At 32.6% G+C, this 27,050-nt stretch overlaps 2 protein-coding genes and 1 non-coding gene across 7 annotated transcripts in view; 1 reads left to right on the top strand and 2 right to left on the bottom strand.

The window, feature by feature from the left end:
• Positions 1-1,201: 1,201 nt before the first annotated feature.
• LOC132728608 (ETS domain-containing protein Elk-3-like) lies at positions 1,202-19,405 on the bottom strand. Of its 5 annotated transcripts, none has more exons than XM_060714285.1 (3): positions 19,112-19,405; positions 5,595-5,735; positions 1,202-2,743 (listed from the first exon to the last, which is right to left on the bottom strand). In XM_060714285.1, exon 3 carries the CDS (start codon positions 2,739-2,741, stop codon positions 1,740-1,742), a length of 1,002 nt encoding a protein of 333 aa, XP_060570268.1. In that variant the 5' UTR covers positions 2,742-2,743; positions 5,595-5,735; positions 19,112-19,405; the 3' UTR covers positions 1,202-1,739. The 5 variants fall into 5 exon arrangements, with proteins under 5 accessions (XP_060570268.1, XP_060570267.1, XP_060570265.1 ...); XM_060714284.1 differs by lacking the exon at positions 19,112-19,405 and adding an exon at positions 13,106-13,321; XM_060714282.1 differs by lacking the exon at positions 19,112-19,405 and adding an exon at positions 8,003-8,158.
• Trnas-aga (transfer RNA serine (anticodon AGA)) lies at positions 17,055-17,136 on the top strand. The gene has a single exon. It is a non-coding gene; the product is annotated as a tRNA-Ser (tRNA).
• A 3,142-nt stretch (positions 19,406-22,547) lies between the features above and the next one.
• Positions 22,548-27,050, bottom strand: part of LOC132728606 (inositol 1,4,5-trisphosphate receptor type 1-like) — a 132,750-nt gene continuing 128,247 nt past the window's right edge. Inside the window, exons 56-58 of the mRNA XM_060714279.1 lie at positions 26,798-26,963; positions 26,036-26,196; positions 22,548-25,348 (exon numbers count right to left, since the gene is read on the bottom strand). Coding sequence (XP_060570262.1) covers positions 25,103-25,348; positions 26,036-26,196; positions 26,798-26,963 — 573 coding nt within the window. The 3' untranslated portion in view covers positions 22,548-25,102. The remainder of the gene's footprint in view (positions 25,349-26,035; positions 26,197-26,797; positions 26,964-27,050) is intronic.

The raw sequence follows: 27,050 nt of genomic DNA on the forward strand, positions 1-27,050 counted from the left end.
TTCCCGTACATAAAATTTAACCCATTATAATTATACAATTTTATTATATCGGACCTATTTTTTATTTATAATTGTTGAACAGACCATTTTCTAAGAGATAAATAGATGTAATTCAGGAAATAGAAAGCAGACTAAACGCGTGTATCTATTACCCGGTACCGTTACCCCCAACACATTCACATGCGATGGCATGCTTGTATGCATGATATTTTACGCATCAAAGCCATAAAATTATTTTATATAGTAATATTGGTCAAAATTCTGATAATTAAACAAGTTTTCATCACATTGCCTTCTTACCTGTAAACAAGTGGTATTAGTGGAAAACCCTTTAACATGCCTCACGTGTAAGTATATTTGCGCATGCGCGCAAGGACGGAAATCCCCCAGATAAAACAAGGTCACGTTTTGACAACGCACAGGTGAAAGTGATTTAAAATGAGACTTATTATACGTACTGCCGAACTGACACTTAGATTTTGTCTCGTTTATGTATCTGCTTGATTTGAAATGAATTTTTGAAGAATGCATGTAAAAATCAAGCGTTTAAATGAAAAATACGGGTACTGCTTCTGTACGGGAACTGCTCGCATGCCAGTAGTGTAACATTTCAACACGAGAAACTGGTCCCAGTAAAAAATAATACATCAACAAATTATATCACAAAAATATTCACATTGGATTTCAGTTTGATTGTAAACATGTATATAAGGCACGCGCTAAATGTAAGTGATTCATCTCAATTAAATTCATCATATGTCAATCAATCAATCAGCTGTCGATAAATTTCGCTTCCTAGTTAAAATATAGTTAATAGGACGTAATTTTATTTGCCCCGAGATTGTCAGACCCTCTAGAAAATGTACTTATAATTATTTTATGACTCATGAATCCATTCAACTCGATTAAATCTCAGCACTAATCTATCATAAGCAAACATCACCGGTATCTGGCCAGAATATATAACAGAGTCTATACACCGTTCAAAGTTTCATCTAGCAACCCCTTACTTAGCCGGTGAGATAATCAATGAATGAGAAAACATGATTCTTAATATGACAATCTGCAATTCGCGCCAGACCCGCATATTGCTCAGTCACATGTAACTGTCTTCTCTATAAACAAAAATCTGACTTCAAATTAACACGTGTTGCACAACCATTTAATGACAAACCATCTTCCTTTGAATATTGCTTATTCCCCCAAGATGGCCATCCGTGAAAAACCTTCTTGTTAACCACCAAATTTACTTTTTCAATCATAAATTGTTTACATATTTTCAAGAAGACATTTAATATCTCCAAACCAGATCTTATCCGCATCTATTTCACCGCATATTTCATTATGTTCCCTGCATTTTTTTCAGTTATTTATCTGATAAAAATTTAGGCCAATGTAAAAAATAATGTGCTTCCGACAATGGCCAGCAACAAATATTCATTCATCTACTAGTCTTTCTTTTGGTAAGTTCCTGTAATCATCACATCCGAAAATAAAAAAAATAGGTGTCTTTAAAACATAAATTTTCATATCGAACCCCACAAATAATATCTTAACATAGTCATTCATAAAAGACAAATTCAATATTGATATTTCATTTAACACAACGCACTTTCTTTCAAAAAGTACACTTTCAAAAAATACGCGTTGTGTTTATTTTGATTTTGGCAAATGTAACACCAAATAATGCCGCTACAGGATCTTTTATAAAGAACAAAATATCGTTACAATATTGTCTTTCATAAAACCGGTATTTTATGTGTCGGCGAGGAAACGACTGGGGATGATTTGCCTTCAATAGCATTAAAATTTGGAAGTGGTAACTGACCACCGACTATAGGAAACTGAAAAGCGGAAGTGGATGACGTTAAACGTGGACTCAGCGTTGCTATGGGACTGAGGGAACTCCAAAAGTGAAGAGGTATCGGCGTTCTTGGAACTCCTACCATTGGACTTGCTATGACAAATGGATTGCTATGCATTGTGGCGAATTGTGGCGGAAGAAGTTTGGGACTCAGTAGCGGATGGGTCGTGGCTGTAGTGATTGTCGTCTGCACGGATGGATTTACATTTAACATCAACGGATTCGGTTTCGGTTTCGTTGACGTCTTGCTGTTTTCGTGTCTATGTAAGGCATTTTGTGAGTGGCTGACAGTTGCGTTTGAAGACACCAAAACAGAAGAGGACATTGCTGATGATGACGTCATCATCGTCAAATGTCCATTGTGTGATCGCATAGAAATTTTAGGAACATTTTGTTCTTTATAGGTCATTTCGTTATAATACTGAGAGACATTTTCCCTTTCGGGTGATTCTTCTTCTTTCTTTATAAATCCAAGTGTCGCGTTTTCAGCAGACGACTTTATGTTGGCTGAGTTATAAGACGCTAAATGTGGAAATACTTGTTGACCAAATTCCTGCGCCAATGTCTCCATTTTTTGCTTAAACGGGACTTTAGTTTCCATTTTCACAATTTCAGGAAATGAGACAAATTTATACATGAACTTCTGTCCCATGACTTTTTTGATAATATTCTTATCATAATAGTACCTCAATGCCCGACTAAGTTTGTCATAATTCATATTAAGCTTGTTCTTCCGGCGACCCCAGAGGTTTGCAACTTCCTCCGGGTTGAGAAGTTTGAATTCACCTTCATTGTTTGTCCACTGAATAATGTCCTTGTGTTTGTTACTAACCAATAAGTCCAGAAGGAACTGCCACAATGTTATATTAGAATCCATAACTGAAAAGTAAAGACAATAATCGTATGAGATAACAAAAATACAAAACTTTGGATTAAATCATTAATGTAATAAGACCTTATCTTGTTTAGTGTTTGTAATGGATTCACCCTACAGTTCATTCGAGGATTTTAGCATTAAAATACAAAAAATAAGCTTCCAACAGTATCGAGCCTGGTCAGACTTCCCGTAGTACAGACTGGCCTGGCTCTGTCCCGGTGGCAAAGGCTTATCATTTCTGGTATAAATATAGCGCTGGGTAAACATTATGTGAGCCGCGCCATGACAAAACCAACATTATGCGTTTGCATATCAGGATCCATGCTGTTTGCTATCGTAATAGGGTTTGTAAGCGAACAGCATAGATCCTGATCAGACTGCGCGGATGCGCTGGCTGGTCTGGATCCATGCTGGTCGCAAACGCATTATGTTGGTTTTGTCATGACACGGCTCACGTATTTAAATCTTACAAATACTTTCTACATGTACAAAGAGAAAAAGAAACAAGAGACAAATAATATGTTTAAGAGCATTTAGTATATTTTATAAACCTTACATATAGTTACATAGTAAAACTAGTATTTGTAAATGTGACAAAACTAAGTCAATATAAAGTTTATTAAAGATTTCTATTTTTGCTATCCCTTAAGGCTTTTCTAAATCTAAGTTATTCATTTTTGTATCACTCGATGTGAAATGAAACAAGTTAAAATGTATGTCGTATGTAAGTAAACGAGATGGCGACACTGTTGGAAAAATACATATTTTTTTTGAAAATATAAATATGTTTGAACTTTTGGCAATACTATCTTTGCTTCTTTAGCTTGATTTTTGTATAACTAAAGAAGTGCATATCACTGTTCGTTGCAGTGAAATGAACAGCTGTGCATTCTCTCCTATTAACCTATTTACATTACATGACATAACGCTTTCGTATAAACAAACGTATACTTTAAAAGTTATGAGATAAATTACGTATGCTTGTTCGTGTCTGAAATCAGCTTGTACCAGAAATAACGTGCGCAGTGGCAATGGCAACGTTTTCTTCTTCTTCTAAATTTCAAGTGCTATAGTCACTCATTTGTTTTAAACAATACGATTGTAAATTATCTCCCTTGAAGCTAATGAATCGGATGAATGGCATAACGCGGCGTGTGGTAATCATTAACTATTCGGTTCGAATCTTAAAGAGAAAAAAGCTATGTCTAATGACTGTCATTTACAGTAAAATTATGTCGTTTCCAAAACTTCATTCTACATTATCGAAAAAGTTGTAGCATTAAAATTGACCCGCGCCATGACAAAACCAACATAATGCATTTGCGACCAGCATGGATCCAGACCAGCCTGTGCATCCGCGCAGTCTGATCAGGATCCATGCTGTTCGCTTACAAACCCTATAACAAGTAGAAAAAGTGATAGCGAACAGCATGGATCCTGATCAGACTGCGCGGATGCGCAGGCTGGCCTGGATCCATGCTGGTCGCAAACCCATTATGTCGGTTTTGTACTGTTTACAAACTTTAATACTGTTATTTTAATAAAATTCTTATAGTTGAACAATGATTTTCTGCATGTGCCGTTCAATCATAAGGAAATATACTTATATATTTTTATCAAACATATATTTCAAAATTATTTTCTTTCAAAATTCAAACAAAATTTTGTAAACTGCGTGAAACAGATATAGTTTTATACACTTTAATGTTGATAACTAATTAATGTTCGTAAATAAATCAATAATAATCTGTTTAGACTGGTGACAAATTACAACCTTAAACATAAATACGATATTACTACGATTTAATACTATCAGAAATAAATAAATTAAGCAATTACTACCCCTAAACCACAGGCACGAGTATCGGACCTGGGAAGAAAAAATATGACCAGATTGATAAAAAAATCTGTGTTCATCTTAAAAATGTCAACAACAAAAAATGTAAATAATGACCTACTTTAAAAATATACTATAAGTTATAGTATATTTTTAAAGGGGGTCATTATTTACATTTTTTTGTTTGTTTTTTTTTTGACATTTTTAAGATGAACACAGATTTTTTTATCAATCTGGTCATATTTTTTCTTCCCAGGTCCGATACTCGTGCCTGTGCCCTAAACCAATGGCGTCAGCTAAAAAACAAAATGCGTGTCAGTTAATTTCATTTATTACAACAATTAAAATAGCTCATTGGTCAACATGTATCATAATTTGACTGTAATCGATATACATGAGCTTTAAACTTGGAAAACCACAAAAAAACAAGTTTCAATAAAAAATACAAATTCCCGTTAAAAAGATCGGAAAATCTGCGGATTTCAAAATAGTTTTTTAAGTTTCGCTTTTGACAAGTTAGTGTAAAAACAATTGGGCTCCCGGGTGACAACCTCCCTCGTTTTCATGTTATGGCCTTATTGTGTATGATTAATGAAGTTGAAAAAAGAAAATAAGCATATTCGTACAAAGTAAAGATTTGAACCATGTTCCTGTTACAGTCTAATCTATTCCGAATCTCATTCAGCTACCTCACCAAGGTTCATCATAAAAACGTTTTTACCCCTTTAAAAACTCGCATTTATTTTTCAATCTCCTGTAAGATCTTTATTTGGTAACTGCACATTTTACAATGACGGTAATTCCAAGACAAACTCATGGCATAAGCTATGGAAAATGTTTGAAACTATATCCTGTTTCCAATTAGATACCAAGAAAAGAACATAATTAAAACCTACCACAGTAACTTGGCTTGGACACAAGAACAATGGCATTTGTCACGGGCATACGCTTTTGTACAACAAGATTTCTTTTTATTGCTAATTCTGATAAAATCGAGATATAAAAATTGTACTTACGTTTTGGAGCGTTATCTCGTGGTGCAACCTTAAACGTTCCCTCCAAATGCTGCTCATAATCAGGTGCCGACGCATGTGCCGACGAATCCAACAGAGCTCCCGGCGGTGAATTTGTGGCAACTCGGCAGTATGCTAGAGAGTCTGTAATAAATGGATAGAATATAAATCGATGACATTTACAGTAGGGTGGGGGACTTAGTCCGTCGGCACCCGGGGGTAGAGGAATCATCCTTCCAAGCGTAAGATGACGTCACTATAGGAAATGTGTTGTTTTTCCCCAGATTTTCACATTAAAAGAAACTTATGTTTATCGCAAAGAAATGACCCACTAATAAACATTATTAATTTTAGTCCACATTTTTCCACACACTTATTCCCTTTTCACAAGGGTGAAACATTGGCTCAAACTTCTGTACATGAAACTGTATATAACAATTTACGCACACAAGAAACGGTAACGTAAACAAAGGATTTTTATACGTATTTTCATTACACCGTCCAGACAAAATACTCCCAAAGTTACACTCGTAGCAGTACGACAGCTGAGCAGAATTACTACGTGCGTAAAAAACAAGTCGAAAATAGCAACTCTGCGCTGCATTCCCATTGCGTTATACATACACATGTAATTGCTAATGCGGCATTCTCATTGGTTGCTGCTAATCAAAAATTGTGAGAATCTGGGAATAAGATCTAAAAAAGAATTTTCTAACCGATAAGCCTCGCGGGGGCATTTGAGTAGAGAAACATTTGTACAAAGATTTTAATGCAGCACTTGTATGTCAAATTACTTTCACTAGTAAATGTTTACATAGGTTAATATTTATCAAGATACCGTCAAGAATTTCAGAAGTAACACGAACGTTCGTCTGTATGTCTTTATTTTAACGTTTGTAACGTAAATACTATTAGCACATTAATGAAGAGATCATTTTTAACGAAACTTTTATTTTTTGACACGTTTCTTTTTTGGGTCGTCTGACATTGTCAATAGATAGGTTTTTCTGTCTGTCTGTATATATGTCTGTATGTCCTTTATTTTCTCTCTCTCTGGTCTGTCTATGTGGCTGGCTGTCTCTGCTTGTCCCTCTCAATTTCTGTCCGTCCGTGTATCTCTCTTCACAAGAAACTTCCTTAAATTTATTTCTAGAACATTTTAAAAAGCGCGAAAAAGAAATCAACATTTTATTTCGTACAGTTTTTCAGTTAACACCTACCCGAAAAAATGTCGTTCAACAATATGTCAAAAAACCTGTACATTCAACTCTACATTACTAACAGAACTAAAAATAGACTGTAAATTTCAAACTATTTTGGTATTTTTCCCAAAATGAAATTTAATTCCCCCTTTCCCGTCAATAAACTTGCTGAAATATTAAAAAAAAAGACAAATAGACTAGGAGCGTAGCATTTATTCAATAAACACAACTGACTGCTTAACCCGGAAAAGAACCCGGAACAAAAATAAAGATTAAGGAAAGAGGAAGCTAGTCTGATTGGTGCGTATTCATTTTGACCTCTTTATCTACAATATTACATGCTGCGGCAAGTTAGTTTCACTTACAATTACGAAATATTTCTAAAATAACTCAATAAACATAGCTTGTCCATATATTGATATAAATGAATACAATTCGCATATCTGAATTCAATTACCTCACTTATGCTAATCAGTTTGAATTTTTAAATAAACATGGTTTAATTCAAATGCATCATAATAAATGTTATTGAAATTAATTTATCAAAACCATTTCATAATATAAATAAATACTAGTTACATTTGCATTTTAAAATATGAATGACTGCAGAAAATAACCATTACACAACATTTTCATGAAGCTTGATCAAAGTGTCTTAATATTAAAATTACTCATAACCATTTAGTATTGCCCGTTGCTTTGTTGTTGTATAGGAAACGACCAAATCTTGGCATGACAGTTGTAAGTATAAGGTTTAGTCAAGGCCTGCTTATCCCCTGTCCAATCTTAAAGCTGCACGCCTCCAGATGAGCCAAAATATTTGAAGACATTTAATCTTTAGAAAAATGTATTAAGATCTTAAGAAAAGTAAAAATATTCAATATTTAATTAATTATTGACATGTTATGTGCGATTAATAACTAATTTTGCAGTATCAATCACTATAATTCTACTGCGTTACTAACGCAGTAAGGGGTATTTATGTATTTTTGACCACTTTTTGGAACTTTACGTGGATTGTAAGTGCCGTTTACAATGTATAAATTTTTTTCTTTGTTCACTTCACAATATTTTACATTTAAACACATTTTCAAATTTTTTATGAAAATTAGCATGAATCTGGAGGTATGCTGCTCAGAAGAATTAAATGCTACATACGTGTGCATTTACGGCTGAATCATGTCAGTGGAATAAAATAAACTATCTTACCTAAAACATCATCATTTAAATTCATAATGTATGTGATAACCTGTTGAGTACACTCTGTATATGAAAAGTTTAATGGTAGTAACATCTTTGTTTTGGTTATATACAAAAAAACGTATAATCGTTCCCAGAAAACACCCCCGTAAACAAATCCATTTATTTCCGTTACATAGAATAAGTGGACACCCTTGACATTGCGGAAAAAATATTTTCACTGATCGTATTTCAAACTGTATTACAGCTAATTTTATCTATCATAAAGAACATAATCATATTTTAATGAATAGTCATGAAAGAAAATCAGTTAACTTAAATGATAATGAACTTATAGAAAATCAACTTTTTAACTAGTGTAAATTTGTATAAACAGGGACAGGTAACCTAGCCTACAAACATAAACAGGTTACCGGAATATGTAACCAGGTAAATAAAAAGAGACTGGTAACCAAGTAAATAGACAGGGCCAGGTAACCTTGCTTACAAACAAGGACAGATTACCTAACACAGGCATGTCACCTATAGCATACAGACATAAAACAGCTTGGCATCATCAAATTATACTCTATTATTTATATTATTAAAAAAGATTTATTGTGATAAAAGCAGTAGACTTCGGGTATTTCCGTAAGCTCCCGCCAAACACATTAAGCTTACAAGAAGCAGACAAGATAAGATTTGACAAATAAACTGGTACCGCCTACGTCAATAGTGTACGTAAATTCCGGGTGGTATGGAACATTACAGAAACAAACTTGACAAAACCCTAGTGACAGATATTTCTTTGTATAATACGTCCCGGTAGCAGCGTGGAATTTCCACAGTAATCAACAATCATGCTTTATTTACATTATTTTGAGTGTTTCGTACTTGACACTCGTCCCGGCAGACATGAAAACAGCTGTTCAAGTTATGCAAGATGCCTAAACGGTAGCTTTATTGTATATCTACTGGAGACAAAGACAACGTTGTTGATGAGCCCGTTTTAAACAGCAAATCACATAACAGTCTTGATGTCTCCTCAAAGCTTGAGTGAGATGAATCCTTATAGCTTAAAGTGTTAACACTAGATGACGAAAACCTCTTAAAGAAAGCGTCATACTAAAACAAGAGCACTGGAGATTAAATCTGTGAATTCTAAGTATTCAATATAAATCTAAACAATGAAGTATCACAAGAGTATGTCCTACCTTTAGAATATACACATATCACATACTAGTAAATTGTTCTAAGAAAAATCGCTAAACTAACTGTATGACGGGATCCTTATAAAATGTTTTCGTCAGTTTCAACGATTGATAATGTGAAACATGGAAGTTTTGAAATACAAATGTACTATAAAGTTACAATTTTTTTAATGTGTAACAAAGCTAAAATAAAACAACATAAGGATGCTAAAGGTCTCAATTTGACGCATTTTACTCGGTCAGTATATAATAGATGTTGACAAAAGCAAGCGATCCTGATAAAATGGAAAAAAATATGATTCAAATCATTAAAAAAAACATCCCTAAGGGACATCCTAATTTTCTGCAGATTATACTTTAAGTCACTTTTATATTGTTGAAGTAGTATAATTATGTAATGTAAGTCATTTATGGCAGAGTGAGACACAACACGCCACTCCACGCAACATTTCATGCTAGCACCAAAGGTAAAACCACCGAGCAAACTGGACAACTTCCCCACAATTGTTTATGGTGGACACACATAGTGGTGTTAAAGGAGCTAGCGATTTTAAAATGCTACATTAACAAATTGCCCACGGACCACTCAAACCCAACCCACCATTACAAGACCCTACGCCTCTAAAACTTCAGAGCATAATTATGTTACCATGTTGATATTATTTGTAACAATTCATCTAGATTTGGCGTTATCTTAAACACATTTGAAAATTCCGTAGCCTTCATTTCTAGATTCTTATAAAATTCTTTAGTTCCGTATCAAATAACTGACTGATTACTCATGGAACTCCACAGAAGCATGTCACGATCTTGAACGCGTTCTCTGGTGCAAGTCGTCTGCATGGTTACCATTTTATGAAAAATGCTTTCTTATCTAACCAGGGCACGTTGTGCGCTCATGTTTTTGAGATCCCGTTAAACATGTGATTATTTTAGGGGAGAAAAAATAAATAAATTCAACTTTAGCGTGACGTATATAAATTAATGTAAACATATTTAAACACTGTAAATTAAGGTTGTCAACAAAAGCACAGCCATAATAATAATAAATAATAGTTTCTATGATGATCTCAGATTAACAATCTAGATATAATTATTGCATAATGTGTAAGATAATATTAAAATGAGTGTAACAATAAACCGTTACTAATGGTAAAAAACAAACATAATAATACTAGGCTCAAATAATATTGTTATTTTATCAGCAAATAGCATTGAAAAAAAAATGGCATACAATTTTGTAACGGATTAATTCTTCGGATAAACTATTAACTTACTGCTAACAACACGTATAGAAAATGTACCTGTGAGCATATTTTTTTTATTTACTGCACGATATTTCTTCACAAAACATACGTTAAAGATCCTGTAACACATTTTTTTCATGGTTTTATTTCATAAATATGATGCTCAAGTTAAGATTTGTCAGTATTGTAAGTTATAATAAGCATTATTTACAAAGATATTACCCAATTTAACATTTCATGTAAATAAAGGGAGGTAATTAGAAATTCATTTTCTATAAATTCTAAGTCAATTTTTCCAATAAGAAATGTATGCATGTAATTTATTGATTAAATATAATGTGCACAAAAATTTGCAGTACACATTTTACATATTCTTCGATGTTTGAAAATTGTTTTATTTGCATAATTATATACATATATATAACCTATTGTCATAGGTCTGCGCTATCCAAATTCAGGTGTGGTGTTGCGCCGCTAAGAATTGAAACTGGGCGTTATACTAACATGCCAGTAGCTGAAAGAGTATGTCCATTTTGTGAAGAGTTTATTGAGACAGAAATGCATGTTTTATTACAGTGCCCGCTATATAATCAAATACGTGATGTCATTTATGAAAAAGCTCAATCTGTAGACAATAGTTTTTATGATATGTCTGATAATGATAAATTTGTATTCATGTTCTCTCACCCAGACATGGTTAGAATCCTCGCAAAATCCTGCTGTGATATATTAAAAATTAGAAATAATATTTTGTATAGTAAAAATTTTAAACTGTAATAATATTTAGTAATTGCAACAATTTTATTATATGACATACAATTTAAAATGTACAGATGAAATATTTCCAGTGTTTGACGTTTTAATGTTGGCTAGCATGTTATTTGGAGTCACTCAAAAGTACTATGTCACCATTTGGCTATCATTTATACAAACATGATTTTAATATTTTTACGCTGTCTAACACTGGTAATGTTTAATCTTAATATTGGTTTTACCATGTATGATAGTAATAATATTTAGTAATTGCAACAATTATATTGCATGACATACAATTTAAAATTGTACAGATGAAATATTTCCAGTGTTTGACGTTTTAATGTTAGCTAGCATGTTATTTAGTGTCACTCAAAAGTACTATGTTACCATTTGGCTATCATTTGTACAAACATGATTTTAATATTTTAAGCTGTCTAACACTGGTAATGTTTAATCTTAATATTGTTTTTACTATGTATGCTATAGTGTTTTAGATGTTTAGTCTCTTATAATTCTTATAGAATGGCTATATACATGTATTTTATATTATATTGTATATAGATGAGACTGGAATAAATAAATAAATAATATATAATTGTTTGCAAGTGTGGTATTCACACAGTAACAATATCGATCACAAAACATACAGGATCTTTAAAACCTCGGACTGGCTTGTAATTATAATTTTTCAAAATTATTCTAAGTAAATAATGTTTATTAGTTGATTAAGAAACAATATTGATGAATGCGACAAAATTTGTCATCAAAAAGGAAAGTTACAATAATAAACAAAGTGGTATTTTGACTTCCATACAAAATACTTAATCGCTGTAACTGTAGTAATTGCAAAAACGACACAAAATAAAACTGCTATGTGGCCATTGTGTAATGTTCAACTGTTTCAGCATAAACAAGAAACCGAACAAGAAACAAAGAGTAAAACGCTGTAGATAAATAAGTAACATTTTAAAAAATCTTAGTAGATAACTGTACATAAATTACATTCTTATAGATGAAATATTGATGGAATAAAATTCGTATTTTCATTTTCCGTATTTTCACTGTAAAAAATTTTTTTTTCACAGTAATAAAGCACATTTTCCGTATTTTACAGGTGTCTTGCCGGACTACTTTCTTATAAATTCAGCCTCAAAATTAAAAGTGAATTCTTTCAAATCATTAGGTTAAAAAAAAAACAGGAAAAAGTATATAATAAACAGAAAATTCAAGTTTTTCTTGTGGTATGAAAATTATCATATTTCACTCGTGCGAACTTGCACCCGTGAAATATTCATTTACATACCAATCGATGAAAATAAATCCTTTAGTAATAGAAAAAAAACTTGAATATCCTTTATTTTTCAAATTATCATATAGAACTGACTTCTGTTAAAAACCAAGACGTTGGCGTGTGCCAGATAGTTAAGCTAGTAACGTGTTACAATTATATTTATTAAAATATCTCGCAATTTTAATCTTTATTTTCGTATCACATGTCGATATTTGAGCCGTGTCATAACAAAACCAACAAAATGGGTTTGCGACCAGCATGGATCCATCCCAGCCTGCGCATCCGCGCAGTTTGATCAGGATCCATGCTGTTCGCTTATCAACTCTATTACAAGTGGAGAAACTGACAGCGAATAGAATGGATTCTGATCAGACTGCGCGGATGCGCAGGCTGGTCTGGATCCATGCTGGTCGCAAACCCATTATGTTGGTTTTGTCATGACACGGCTCATTTTATTTCAGGAGAATATGTTTAAAGTAAATTGTTATGAGTGATTTGTAAAGATATTGAGAAATGAAAGATATCCGATAAAACAGTATACATGTAAATAGATAACACTTCGGCGTTCCATTACATAATTATCTTTCTTCAGTGTAAAAAGGTTAAAACCAAAGTAAAACAATCTCACCTTCCATTGCATACTTTTCCTTTAACAGATATGATGAAAATCCTTGAAGAACCTCTTTCTAAAACATGTATATATGATGCCAACAAAATTATCAAATATGGATTTTGATTCTCATTGTTATTTCAACTATTTTACAATGTTTTCAAAGTCTTTTTTATCAGAAACAAATACACAAATCGGCCCGTTAATCTCTATCAACACGATGACATCGCATTCCGATCATCTTACTGTATTTAAGATGGTAAATTTCGCCATAAAATTCAGGAAGTTTAGCGACAATTAAGGTTAAAGTTAGAAAGTTATACCACTATAGCCTTTAGGCACTGCGTTAATACTGTCATATATATAAATAAGACGAGCATTCGCATAGTAGTGAATGATAGTCAACTTCGATAGATCAGTATTTATATACCTTGCCAATTAAAGTTGTTAATATGTTTCCATTAAGAAAACGTAAAGGGTTTGACAACGGAGTAAACATTTTATTTACAGTATATGTTATTCTGAGCAAAAATGTGTATCTGAAAGTCAACATGAGCAACATGAATCACCAGGTTTTCTGCCAGTACTGTCGTCGAATAAGATTTATATATCAATTTAATAATATGATTTATTCTTTAAAACAGTAATAGTAGTAGTTACAAAAATGGAAAAATTATTAGAAAAAAACTTTAACCTATGTTGTGTCAAATGAACGCATTTTAAGTTTTTTTATGTCAAGCATTCGTGTTCTATACTACACGATATATCATTATATGGAACACAATTGGAATGCTCCTGGTAAAGCATGTTCAGTTAACAAGAGCATGCAATTTGAGTAATTAAAATAATATTTAGCAATGCTATATGCCAAACACCGGTATCTTAGCGCTGGGTAAAGTACTTTTGCAGTTTTATTCTATTCTTTTTCAAAGTCTATTGACCTATAATTTATTTGAATTATCTTATGTAGAGGGGTACTAGGTAATGTCACATGCTGGGTTATGTAACTTTACTCAAAATGTCTTTTCCTCAATTAGTCTGTATACTTATGGTCCAAAAGAGCTAATCTTTACGCATGCGGTTTGAATTAGAAGACTACACAAATAAAAAGATTACATAACAACTTCTTTTTCAAATTTAGCTTCAATATCACACGTTCATTTGAGTTTCTTTCAAATTGTCTAGTTAAGCAAAATAAAGGGAGATAACAAACAAATAAACTCTGTTATCAAGACTGAGTATTTTCCCTTTTAAATACAGCTGCGTTCTTTGTATAATTATAATAACTATCAACATATCCGGCACATAGTTTCAATTTCTATCAATGATTTTTTGAAATTCATTTTGACTAGTTGTATTTGACCTTGACCCTAGGAAGCCCAAAACTGCGCTTCTCGCATAGTCTCATTATGGTTTACAAGTCTGCCAAGAAAGCAAAGCATTTTTCAAGCGGTAGTAATAGAATGCGAAATGGACTCCATTTCGCGAAATGAACTTTTCGACTACGAAATGGACATTTGTCTCTTTAATTTTGGTTTAAGTGTACTATTTAATATCTTTTTTAATAATGAACAAGTGATATATGACATATAATTACGATTTAAACAATTTTGTTAATATTTTTTTCATTATTTATGCTTTTACATTTGAAAATAATCGTATAATAATGCCACATAGTTCAGTGTTTAATACATGGTCTTTCAAATAGAAAGATTCTGTTTTATATTATATCATATGTTTAACCTGGGACAAAAATATTTTTGTCGTCCCAGAATAAACGTAAGTGAATAGAAAAGATACCCTTTGTGACATGTCAGTTACACCATAATTTGTAAAGCAAATGTCCATTCCGTAAGCAAAAACTCCATTTCGTGGCCGAAAACTCCATTTCGTAGAGGCCAGATTATTTTCAGAAATATGACTATAAAATAGGAAAATAGTAATTTTAACTGGTTCAATCTGTAGTTTTATGTCATATGTTAAACATAAATTAATAAAAATAGTATTACTCATCATGGTTAAACAAACAAATGTCCATTTCGTAGGCGGTAAGTTCATTTCGCGAAATGGAGTCCATTTCGCATTCTATTACAACCCTTTTTCAAGACAGGATAATCCAATAACTTGGAAGATAGAGGCGTCCTTTGTGATACCAAGTTACAAATACAATCAATTAGTTATAATAAACAAGATTGAAAAAAATCGAACTAGAGCAAAATAAAACGAATATCAAATAGAAATTAAAATGGTTAGGTAAAATAATAATCGAGCCGCGTCACGACAAAACCGACATAGTGGGTTTGCGACCATCATGGATCCGCGCAGTCTGATCAGGATCCATGATGTTCGATATCAGTTTCTCTACACGCTATGAATATATCTTTGTGCTTCTTCAAAAGTTACTTGTTCAAATAAATGAAAGACAAACAACGTATTTAACACAAACATCCGATTAAAAATTTGGATCCGGACATCAAAATAGAGATGTGTAGAAAACATTGCAATTTTTGCTCATGAAAGGATATTTGTGGAGTAAACGAACGTGACCATCGTCGATTATGGACTAAATGAACGTGACTATACTAATTGGTGGGGTTAACGAACTTGACCATTATAATCGATAGTCTACTTCCTGTTTTCGCAAGAAAAGTAAAAGGTTAAAACATATAGCCACCCCACAGTGAATGCAAGTAAAACACAATTGTATCGGTTGAAGTATTTTGTTAATGCACTGTAAATATGCACGGCATAATAATAATAAAAATGCTGAGTTAGCTGTGACTTTAATATACGATAGGACCCTCACCTGACGTCGGGAAAATATTTCTCCGCTCAATGAAGTCCAACATATTTTATTTAAAAAAAAATAATTTTTTATTAGCATGTAAGAATGAAAATACATATAAATAGTTCTTGCGTTGTTGAATAGTAATGCATAGGTTATCGAAAAAATTGCTTTGAAATAAATCACATGCATATGGATTCAAACTCGATTGGAACACTTCGACAATTATTGATAATCATATCGGACTTAATAAAAAATCGAAAAGTTGCAAATTTACTCGAACTGTTCATTAGTATACACTGGGATATTTAATTGCATTCTATGTCCAAGTTATACAATTGATACAGTTCAGGGGGTTTAAGGAGTCTGTATTGACAGAACATATAAATTCGCACTCTCAGATTGCATGACTCTGTAAGCAAAAATTGAACATTAAAATTTCCCCTTTTAAAACACATTTTATATTTTCTTTCTGATGATATGAAAACTTTATTTTACAAAGGTATACTTCTCCTAATATTTGACTTTTGCTGTGAAAAAAATCAACACTAAAAAATACACGTTACAAAATTTAATTGCAAAACTAATATTTAAAAAATAAAATGAATTAGCATGCCTCCAGATTCATGCTAATTTTCATGTAGAATTGAAAATGTATTTAAAATTGAAATCTCATGAAGTGGACAAAGAAAGTAATTTCTACATTTCAAACGTCTTAAGTTTATATATAGCCTAATACACGTAAACTACTAGATGCAAAAATAGTCCTTATTGAGTGAGTCACGCAGTAGAAATATGGTGGTACATACTGCAAAATCAGTCATAAGGTGATAAATACAGCAAAATCAGTAATTAATCGCACATAACAAGTAAATTATTACTTGAATCTTTATATTTTTTCTCACTATTATTAAAATCTTAGATCTTAAAGTACATTTTTCTCAAGTGTGATTGGCTTGAAATATTTTGGCTCATCTCCAGACATGCACTTTAAGCTTACCGACGGTGGATTTGTTTAATGACTTAATTAACTTACTTTTTTAAAGGCCATATATGAAAATAAGAAGTTTTTTTTATTTTTCATTTACTTTTGTATAGTTATACATAATGATACTATTATCTTTAATTTATATTAGCTCAAAATAGTAGTCGTTATTGAAAAACAAACATGGTAGTATAACAGTTGTCGTGGCCGAGTGGTTAAGGCGATGGACTAGAAATCCATTGGGATCTTCCCGCGCAGGTTCGAATCCTGCCGACAACGACCTTTTTTCATTTTAAATGCCGTTACAGTGTAAATTTTCTTCCTTTTTATAGTAGTTACAAGTGAAGTAATGTTAAACTTAAAAAAAAAAAAAAAAAAAGATATTTTAAAACCATATCTTGTCTATCATTTAAATAACATTTATTCCAATAATAAATATTTATTATCGCTGAACTATTGTATTGGTGTACTTACGAGGTTCTTTTTTTTTCATTTGTTCATTTTAAACCTTGATAATTTCGGGAATTATGCTTATGGTCCGGCAGAAAAAGTAAAATATTTATACTTATGTGTTATCTACAGTTACTATGGCAACGTCGGGTGACGTCGAGCGGGGCAACTTCGTTAAATTGGGTAAACGATCACATATTTACCTGTTTCTAAAGAGATAAAAAATTGTTTTCCGACATCAAAAGTTGACCAAATTGCACGTGATTATTTAGCGCACTTTGAAGCAGCATACCTCCGGGTTCATGTTAATTTTCATGAAAATTTTGAAAATGTATTTTTTAAGTAAAATATTATGAAGTGAATAATAAGAGAATAATTTACACATTGCCAACGCCACTTAGAACCCAAGTACATAAGCAAAAAGAGATCAAAATATGCAAAAATACCCCTTAGTCACGCAGTAAAAATATGGTGATAAATGTTGCAAAATCAGTCATTAATCGCACATAACATGTCAATTATAAACTGAATATCAAATCGTTTTACTTTTTTTTAATCTTAGGACATTTTTCTCAAGTTTGATTTTCTTTAAATATTTTGACTCATCTGGGGGCATGCCGCTTTGACATAACGAGTATGCATCCATGGGTTACAAAGTGATACTGAATACATGTAGTCAAGTTTTATGACAAATGTCATAATTTACAAACAATATACTATTTTCAACCTTTATATTAACGCATTTACTTGACAAATATAAAATTTTCGATTTGTGTGATCGTCATTTGATAACGTCAACCATCCTCTGAAACGTCAATCTGCTATATTAAGAAGTTGCATATTTTATTCTTAACTACGAAAATTGAAAATAGCACTGTCGAAAATAATATATAGCTACATGAACCAAACATAGAAAACTCTAAAATTTATCAATAGTTAACTTGTATGAGTCAATCTTCGTATAAGCCTTTTTGTCTAGAAACAAGAATAGATTAGAATTCTTTTTTTACTGAATACCATATTTGCAGTATGGCCGAGCTCGGGTTTACTAGATTTCAAGTCGGAAATCTCAAAGTGTGAACCTCATCACCTATAGAAACTTTAAACCTGTCATTTGTTCTTAACATATTGGCCATCAACAACAAGTCAAACTAGAATCTAGTAAAATCTATATATCTATATAGAACTTAATGATCAACTCAAGGACTATTCAAATTAAGATAACCTAATATTCTCTTAACCTGGACACTGTTTGTTACAGTATAGAGATACATTTCAATTACAGAAATCACTGGTATACCGGTACTATGCCTTCACTCACTGGGTACATTTTAAGCTGATAATGGTTCTACATAATTATCCTGGCTCGAGCACAAGTACTAGTTAACACCCTCCTCCGGTTCAGAACAAAACTAAATGAAATCAACATGAACAAAACGATGATGAAAATGATCTTGCAAACTTCGAATGGATCCGTTGTTTCTGACTCATAGCGGACTAGTGTATGTACATGTATAACGAACATAGGTTAAAACTGCCCACATACATGTACCTGAACGATGTGTATATTCATTAACACCAGAGTCGCAAAAGAAAAATCAACAAGTTTCGAAAAAAAAAACCTCTCAAATCTGACACATTCCTGCTGAAGTGAAATTACACAAACTTTCGGTTTTAGGATATCAACATGCAATGCATGACTAGCGTTATATAGCTTTACCTCATTATAGTAATATTTAATTATATTGCTAATTATCAGAAATCTACACAACTAGAAATGATTTACAACATATTTGCCACTTACTGTTGTCAAGATATCTTTTCTCTGTCCAGTATAGAGTAGTATATATTTAACAAAGATAAACAATAAACAGATGAATAATCAAGCACGTTTTGTTCATCTTTTCATGTGACCTAGATCTATGTACATTGTGAAATAAGAATAATCTAATTTGTTTCGTCTTGGGTAACACATAAAACTGTCCACTTTCTAATTATCGATGAGCCATAATCTTAAATCGTTAATCCATTATTACTTGGCACAAATAATTAGGAAAAAAATGGTTATTTTTGTTGGCACTCCCGGAAGTTCTTTATTTACACTGGGGAAATACCTAAACTACGTCACTGTAACGTCACTCATTCGACTTCCTTATTAAGAAACGACACTCCCGCAAAGCGTGAGAAAAAAAATTGGTACAACCAATCAAATTTCGATACTTGTTTTACGCGCCAAAAGCGATCGATGTGTTTTTTTAAGTTGTGTGTTAGTAAAACATGACCAGATAGACTTGTGTTCCATATTTAGATCTACTTTCAATTTCAAAACTAATCTTTGGTTATGCTAAATAAAAAATCAATAAGATTTAGAACTAGATCTACAATGTAGATCTATCTCTTGAGATCTTTGTTACGGTGTTCCGTTAGGGCCACCGCGACAACACAACTCTAAACGAAGAAATATTTTCAGTCACCATTTCGTGTGATAGATCTGTGTGTGTCGCGATGGCTCTAACATGACACCGTATTTTGTAGATCTATTCTGTATGTTCATACATAATCAATATAGATCTAATATCAAAATTATCAGAAATGTATGGCCCATAAAATGGTTAAATTTGTATTGAAATTTGATTATCTTAAAAATTTTGGTTTCGTGTAAATAGAGCTAGGAAGCTAAAAGCTGCAGAACTGTGATTTTTTTAAACGATTTATTATCTTGATAATGACCATGCATTTGACAGCATCTGCTGTCCAATCGTGTGAACGTGTCTATGGATCCATAGCCAAAATGTCCGAGACTTCACGCACCTGACGTAACTTTTAGCCTTACGGTCCTGGGTTTGAATGAAGTTCCATTAAAAAGCATTAAAGTATTCAAAGCAAAAAAATAAAACTCATTTACAAATGGCACACTTCTGCAACATAACCAAAGTTCTGATGATAATCATATTTCAGTTGAATGTAAACGTCCCTGTAGTCAATCGAACAATTTATTTAAAAAAAGTGCTGACTGAATAGCTAACACACCATGATCAAAGAGATGCTATTTGTATATAAATTACTGGAGTGGGTGGAAATGACCTGTAATGATATGTCTGATAAACAAGCCGACGTGTTGGGCTGTATTGTCTATCCTACACTATTTAAAAAAATATTTTAAACAAGAGCACCGAATGAAAACTGGTTTGAATGACCAAGAAATCTTTCAATTAGACAAGAGACCCATTCGAAACATTATCCTTAAAATACTAAATGGCCGCCGTCAGAGTCGAGGAATTTTTACCCTAGGTGCACGATTCCCTAGATAAAAGATTCATAAAACTTTGTAATGCTATATGCCAAATATATATATAAGCCCTTAGCATGTTTAAACAAGAGCCCGGTTTTAATCGGTTGATGCTCCGGACACAGGAAAGTACTGTAAGTACACCTCTTGTAGTTTCAGTGTTATGTCCCTGGACAAAGTTGAAAGTGAGATAGTTCCAGAATTAGGCAAGGCAGAATTAAGTACTATTCTTTGCACTGGACTTTTAATAAATAAGACAAAGATTCTTGTTGATACCTCTTATGCTTTCTGAGTTATGTCCCAGACAATGTTTAAAATGTAAGAATGAACAAAGGGCAATAACTCCAAAATAAGCCAAGGCACAGTAACAGTTCTTGTCCAATGCACATCTACCCATTAAGATCTATGTACCTACAAAGTTTCATGTTGATATCTCCTAAAGTTTTAGAGTTATTTCCCCGGACAAATTTTTTCTAAAAGGGGACATAATTCCAAAATGGGGCAAAACAGAGTCATGGTTCTTTTGCACTGCAATTCTACCCAATGAGATCTATCTATCTACAAAGTTTCATGCTGATATCTCTTATAATCTTAGAGTTATGTTCCGGACAAAATCCAAAGTGTAAAAATAAACAAAAGGGCAATAACTCCAAAATAAGGCAAAGCAGAGTTACAGTTCTTACGCACTGCAAATCTACTCATTGAGATCTATCAACCTACAAAGTTTCATGTTGATATCTCCTATAGTTTTAGAGTTATGTCCCGGACAAGATTTTTCTAAAAGGGGAGATAATTCAAATATGGGGCTTATCAGAGTTATGGTTCTTTTGCACTGCACTTCTACCCAATGAGATCTATCTACATACAAAGTTTCATGTTGATATCTCCTATAGTTTTAGTTATTTCCCCGGACAAAATTTTTCTAAAAGGGGAGATAATTCCAAAATGGGGCTTATCAGAGTTATGGTTCTTTTGCACTGCACTTCTACCCAATGAGATCTACCTACAAAATTTCATGCTGATATCTCTTATAACCTTAGAGTTATGTTCCGGACAATGTTCAAAGTGTAAAAAAAAACAAAGGGCAATAACTCCAAAATTAGGCAAAGCAAAGTTACAGTTTTTACGCACTGCAAATCTACTCATTGAGATCTATCTACCTACAAAGTTTCATGTTGATATCTCTTATAATCTTAGAGTTATGTTCAGGACAAAGTTCAAAGTGTAAAAAGGAACAAAGGGCAATAACCCAAAAATTAGGCAAGGCAGAGTTATGGTTTTTGTGCACTGCACAGCTACTCATTGAGATCTAACTACCTACAAAGTTTCATGTTGATATCTCTTATACTTTTAGAGTTATGTCCCGGACAATATTTTTCTAAAAGGGTAGATAATTCAAAAACGGTGCAAAGTAGAGTTATGGTTCTTTGACACTCCACTCCACCTCAATGCCCTCTACCACTGTGTGAAGTTTAAACAAATTATCTCCAAGGGTTTTAAAGTTATGCTCCGGACAAGGCAACAGACGGACAGACAGACAAGGTGGCGACTATATGCTCTCCCTTCGGTAAGCATGCGACAAACAGGGCAGGGTAAATATTGAGCTCGGGTGATAATTGATACCACTTTTGAAGAAGACTGCTAATTGATAATACATTGTGTGTTTGTTTGTTAATCCTTGCCACCGGAAAGAGACCATATATGCAACATATTTTGGCTTTTATAGTAAACAAATTCGTTAATAATGACTCAAATTCGTTAATAATGACTAAGAGCCTCATTACGACTGTAAACATTTTCCCTCGAGCTAGATATTCCGGTCGGTACCGGCAGCTAGTGTAAGATCCTTATAATCTGCAAAGAGTGAAATTTTAACTCATATTACAAAATATACATATCCCTGTCAACATTACTAAATCATGGAGTCAACAACAACAAACAAAGATTTAAATAATTTTTAACATACATCTTTATTTCAAATAATCATCCTTTAGCACCTGCTATATTTATGTTTACGTAAATATATATATATTTATCATTATTACATGTACATCATAACAATTTCAAATAAACAACAGAAAACATATAATATAAAAGATGAAAAGACAAAGCAACAGATCAGATCAGAGTTATATGAGAGAAGAACACGAGACAATTTAGCACTACACATATATTGCAACATTTATATAGATTCAAGGTATATGGAAAAAAGATTCATTATAAAAGGTAATAATTATATACATGTATAAATACTATATTTCTGATATGCCATTCTGCGTAGTGATTCATACCACTGTGTCTGTAAGTTTACAGTTTACCTCTCACACAACTAATCATTTAGAGGAACAGTAGTATTTTAAAATGTTTTTTGAGGGGGGAGGGGTCACAAAGACAGTGTAAATGTCACAAAATGATATTCCAGGGTTATTAGTTATGGAAAATATCTGGCGCCCCTTTATGCAATTATTTCATGCACTAATCCACAAGTTAGTAGAGTCCCAGACCTTCCATATAATATCTGGATAGCTTCATCACTAGAAGGAACCCCCTCCCCTCCCAAGGATTTCAACCTGCAGTGGTAAAGAGGTCCCTAATGCAAGATTTAATTCTTAAGTTAATTGTAAAAAACAGTTATTCTAGATATAATTATAATATATATATATATATATATATGAAATGACAGTTATGGTACACAATGGGTACATTTCTGTTCCAGAGGAATGATTATAAAAATCCTAATTAAAAAATCAGACCACTAAACATCACTCAATTGTAATAATAGTAAATACCATTCATTAATACATTGCAATACATTAATTATTATCAATATAAAATTTCATTAATGTAAAAAAAGCAATAAACTCAATATATATTTCTATGCCTGGGTATAAATAATATGTTTTACACATTAATCAAAATAATAATACAACTTGGAATATTCCCTTGAAATGTGTCCTAAGGAAATGGATGCCACCACATTCCAATGTTTTGTCAGACTACCGAGGGACCTTGTGACAAATAGGCAAGGGCTTATCTGCTCCACCATGTTCAGGCTGGCCTGAAGTACTTGCAGGCTGGCCTGAGGTACGAGCAGGCTGGCCTGGCTCTATACTAGTGGCACAGCCTCATCAGGGGGTAATAAGTAATAAGTTCCAGCACAGATAAGGATGTAACTTATATATTACCACCTTAGTGTCATAATGGGTAACCTCCTATTAATTCATATACATGTGTAATAAAATAATTAAGTCGGTGATCTTTTCATAACAATTTTTTTTTTATATATTTCAAAAAAAAAAAAAAATTCATTCATGAATCACAAACCTTAGAGTAAAATGATAATTTTTGTTATCACTATTCCTTGAGCAGTCATTCACCACTACATTATGGCACTTTAGTGCAGGTACTAACTTGCTATATGAGAGGACTATTTTCTCAAGAGGACTATTTTCTCGTACATTCTATATCAAATATGAACCAACATTTGAAAAGAAAAAAAAATCCTATACAAATGGCGTGCACTTTTTCAACATCCTCATGAAATTTAGTTTTGTGAAATGTCAAAAACTCATTATTACTGTAAATCAACGAAGTACTTGTAAAATTAACATACTGAAATTGACAAAACAGTACAGAATCTGGTCTGCATGGACGGAAGTGAAGGCTGGCCTCATTTAAAACTGGTGGCATATACATTTCAATGATTTGTACATATTATTGTTTGTATTTTGCTTGTATTGGACACAATATTTTAATGACAGTCTTCTTTCTTTAGTTTACTAAGAGCACTGCCATATTCAAAGTAATAAAGATTAAAGGAACATGTTATTTTTATTTTCAGTTTTTAGCATTCTGAAACATTTTTTTTTACATTTCACATACATACATACCTCGGCAATATTGACCTCCACACTTGTTAATGAACTCAAATTCACCTTCCTAAAAAAATTCATCTACACATTTTTTAGCGTTTTTGAATTTTTTAATATAAAAATCTATCAATAACTCAAAATTACACCACTGATCACTTATATTATCAAACATAATAATACCACCCCCCCCCCCCACCAAAAAAAACCTTGCAAGTTTAATGTATCTTAAATGAAACTATTATAGTATATTATACTGTAAAAGATACTGATCAATACATTATAATAATGAAGCATTTTTTTTGGCACACAAATCTAGTTTTGTTTCCTTCTTAATCTTTTAAAATGAAGATGATCATGGTGAGATAATATGGAAGCTGCTTTAAGGGTGAAATGTCTCCCTTACAAAATGTTAAGGGGCCACTTCTTTCCCCTTTTTTTATCATGATTTTTTTTTTTCTGATGTAACTAAATATGCTATAACTCTCAATGTCTACAGTCATGAAATTCCATATTAAAAAGAATAAACTAAGGATGTATTAAAGAGCTGTTGCTTCTGAAATGAAAAAAAAAATGATACAATGTACATGTATGACGGTGATCCCTCGAAATATTATAAATGTTATTATGTCATATATCACACATTTTGCATCATGGTTGGCATGGTAGCTGCTGAATGAAGGAAACCTTTCCTCTGCTTCTGTTTTCTTTGCTCCGTCATTTGTTCTTTCAGGTCATTAAGCTGGTGTGACAACAACTGGACTAATTCATTGGTACAGTTAAGCTGCGTCTGTAACGTACGTAAATCGTTCTGTTCCCCCTCATTTTCCTCCGCTGCCAGAGACATTGCACGCATTCTCGGGAACCAGTCCAAATTCTTCTCCTAAAATACATGTCATCTATAGTATCTTTAAATTTCCTATGTAATGAAATATGAATAGATATGGTATAAACTTTTAGTCCTCTTCCATGTAATAATTACTTTTAAGAGCTGTCAGACGAGCAGCATGTTCCACTTTTTTCGTTGTTGGATAGTTAACTGGCTGCCAGGAAATAATGTAGTCAGCAATGAACTATAAACGAAAAACTTGACCAAAAAGGATTACCAACACTGCTGTCACCACAGCCAGGTGAGTGAAGACAATAGCTCAAATTTTTCTTTAAAAAAGTGGAGCTGATTAACACACCTTCATATCTTTATCAGTTAATAAAACTATCAAATATGATAACACATGTATGGTCATTTGATGTTTAAAATCAATGGTCAATATTTATTTTAACAGTCTTTTAATGAATGCTTTTTTTGCGTATTATAAGTTGCCAAGTCACTGTTGACTTTAATGAAATATACTGAAGGAATAAGATCTCCGATGCCCTTCTGTACATGATTTAAGACGCTGATTAACACATGACAAAACTTACAATTCTATGTTTTTTCCTGTTCTCAAAGACACAGAAGTAAATAATTAAATCATTTTAGGTCATTGACCTTTTTCATCATTCAGTCATTAAACACAATAATAAAATAAGTGAAAATTAATTTTTCAAGTGAAAAAGATGACAACTTTACCTTCACCATTTCTGAGACATAACTCTCGGGGCCAGTGAACTCTGTGGATTTCTTCACTTTAACAAGAACAATAAAGTTCAGATAGTGCCACATATTGTGTTCTATCTTAATATGCTCCTCAAAAGAAACAGATTTATTGTCAAAGGCACTTCTTGGTAATCCTGAAAATTGAAACAGAAAACATTTCATGTACATAGCAGAATCTATTTACAAACCTATATATCATACAATAAAACCCCATTCAGAAGTGTCCAGTATCCCCTTTGAGCAAATTGTGGTTCTGCATTTGTTTTAATACCCAAAAATTAGTAGACTGGTTTTCTTCTTACTCAAAATCTAGACACCACTCTAGATATACTAGATGCTGTGATTGAACAAACTATACCTATTGTATGCTAGATCAGAGATCATATATTCCACTTGTCTGCTGGTAGACAAGTAGAATATAAGAGAACTGGATGCAGGACAAGTAGAAAAATGTTACATTGGATTTAGAAGCTACTCATCCTGTAGGACGAGTGACTCTGAAAATATTTTTTGATGCATGCAGATGGTTCTTTTCCTCAGATAAAAGATAAGTACATGACACTAAAGGGATACAAAACCAGAAATGGTATGAGGCATGTGATACAAATACAGTGACCTTGAACAGTATGTCAGAGAGACAATCATTAAAATCTTACACATGTTGATGATTCATAAACATTTGTACAGTCAAGTTACATACATGTACTTCAAATGATTTTATGACATTGTACTCACCACATATGAAGCATGTGTTCCGAAGAATTTCATCTTTAGTTTGTTTCTCACTTCTCAGATCAGCAAATGTGTCGATGATAACACCAAAGATAAGATTCAAGATGATAATGATAACTATGAAGAAGAACAACAAGTCATACACAAATCTGGCTACAAATAGCGGCTCCTGTGAACAGAGAAAATACAAATAAAGGTTTCAATGGCAACATATAGCGGCTCCTGTGAACAGAAAAAAAATACAAATAAAGTTTTC

The sequence above is a fragment of the Ruditapes philippinarum genome, unplaced genomic scaffold (genome assembly GCF_026571515.1).
Source record: "Ruditapes philippinarum isolate M1 unplaced genomic scaffold, ASM2657151v2 ctg1435_1_1_1_1, whole genome shotgun sequence".
Lineage (NCBI taxonomy): Eukaryota > Metazoa > Mollusca > Bivalvia > Venerida > Veneridae > Ruditapes > Ruditapes philippinarum.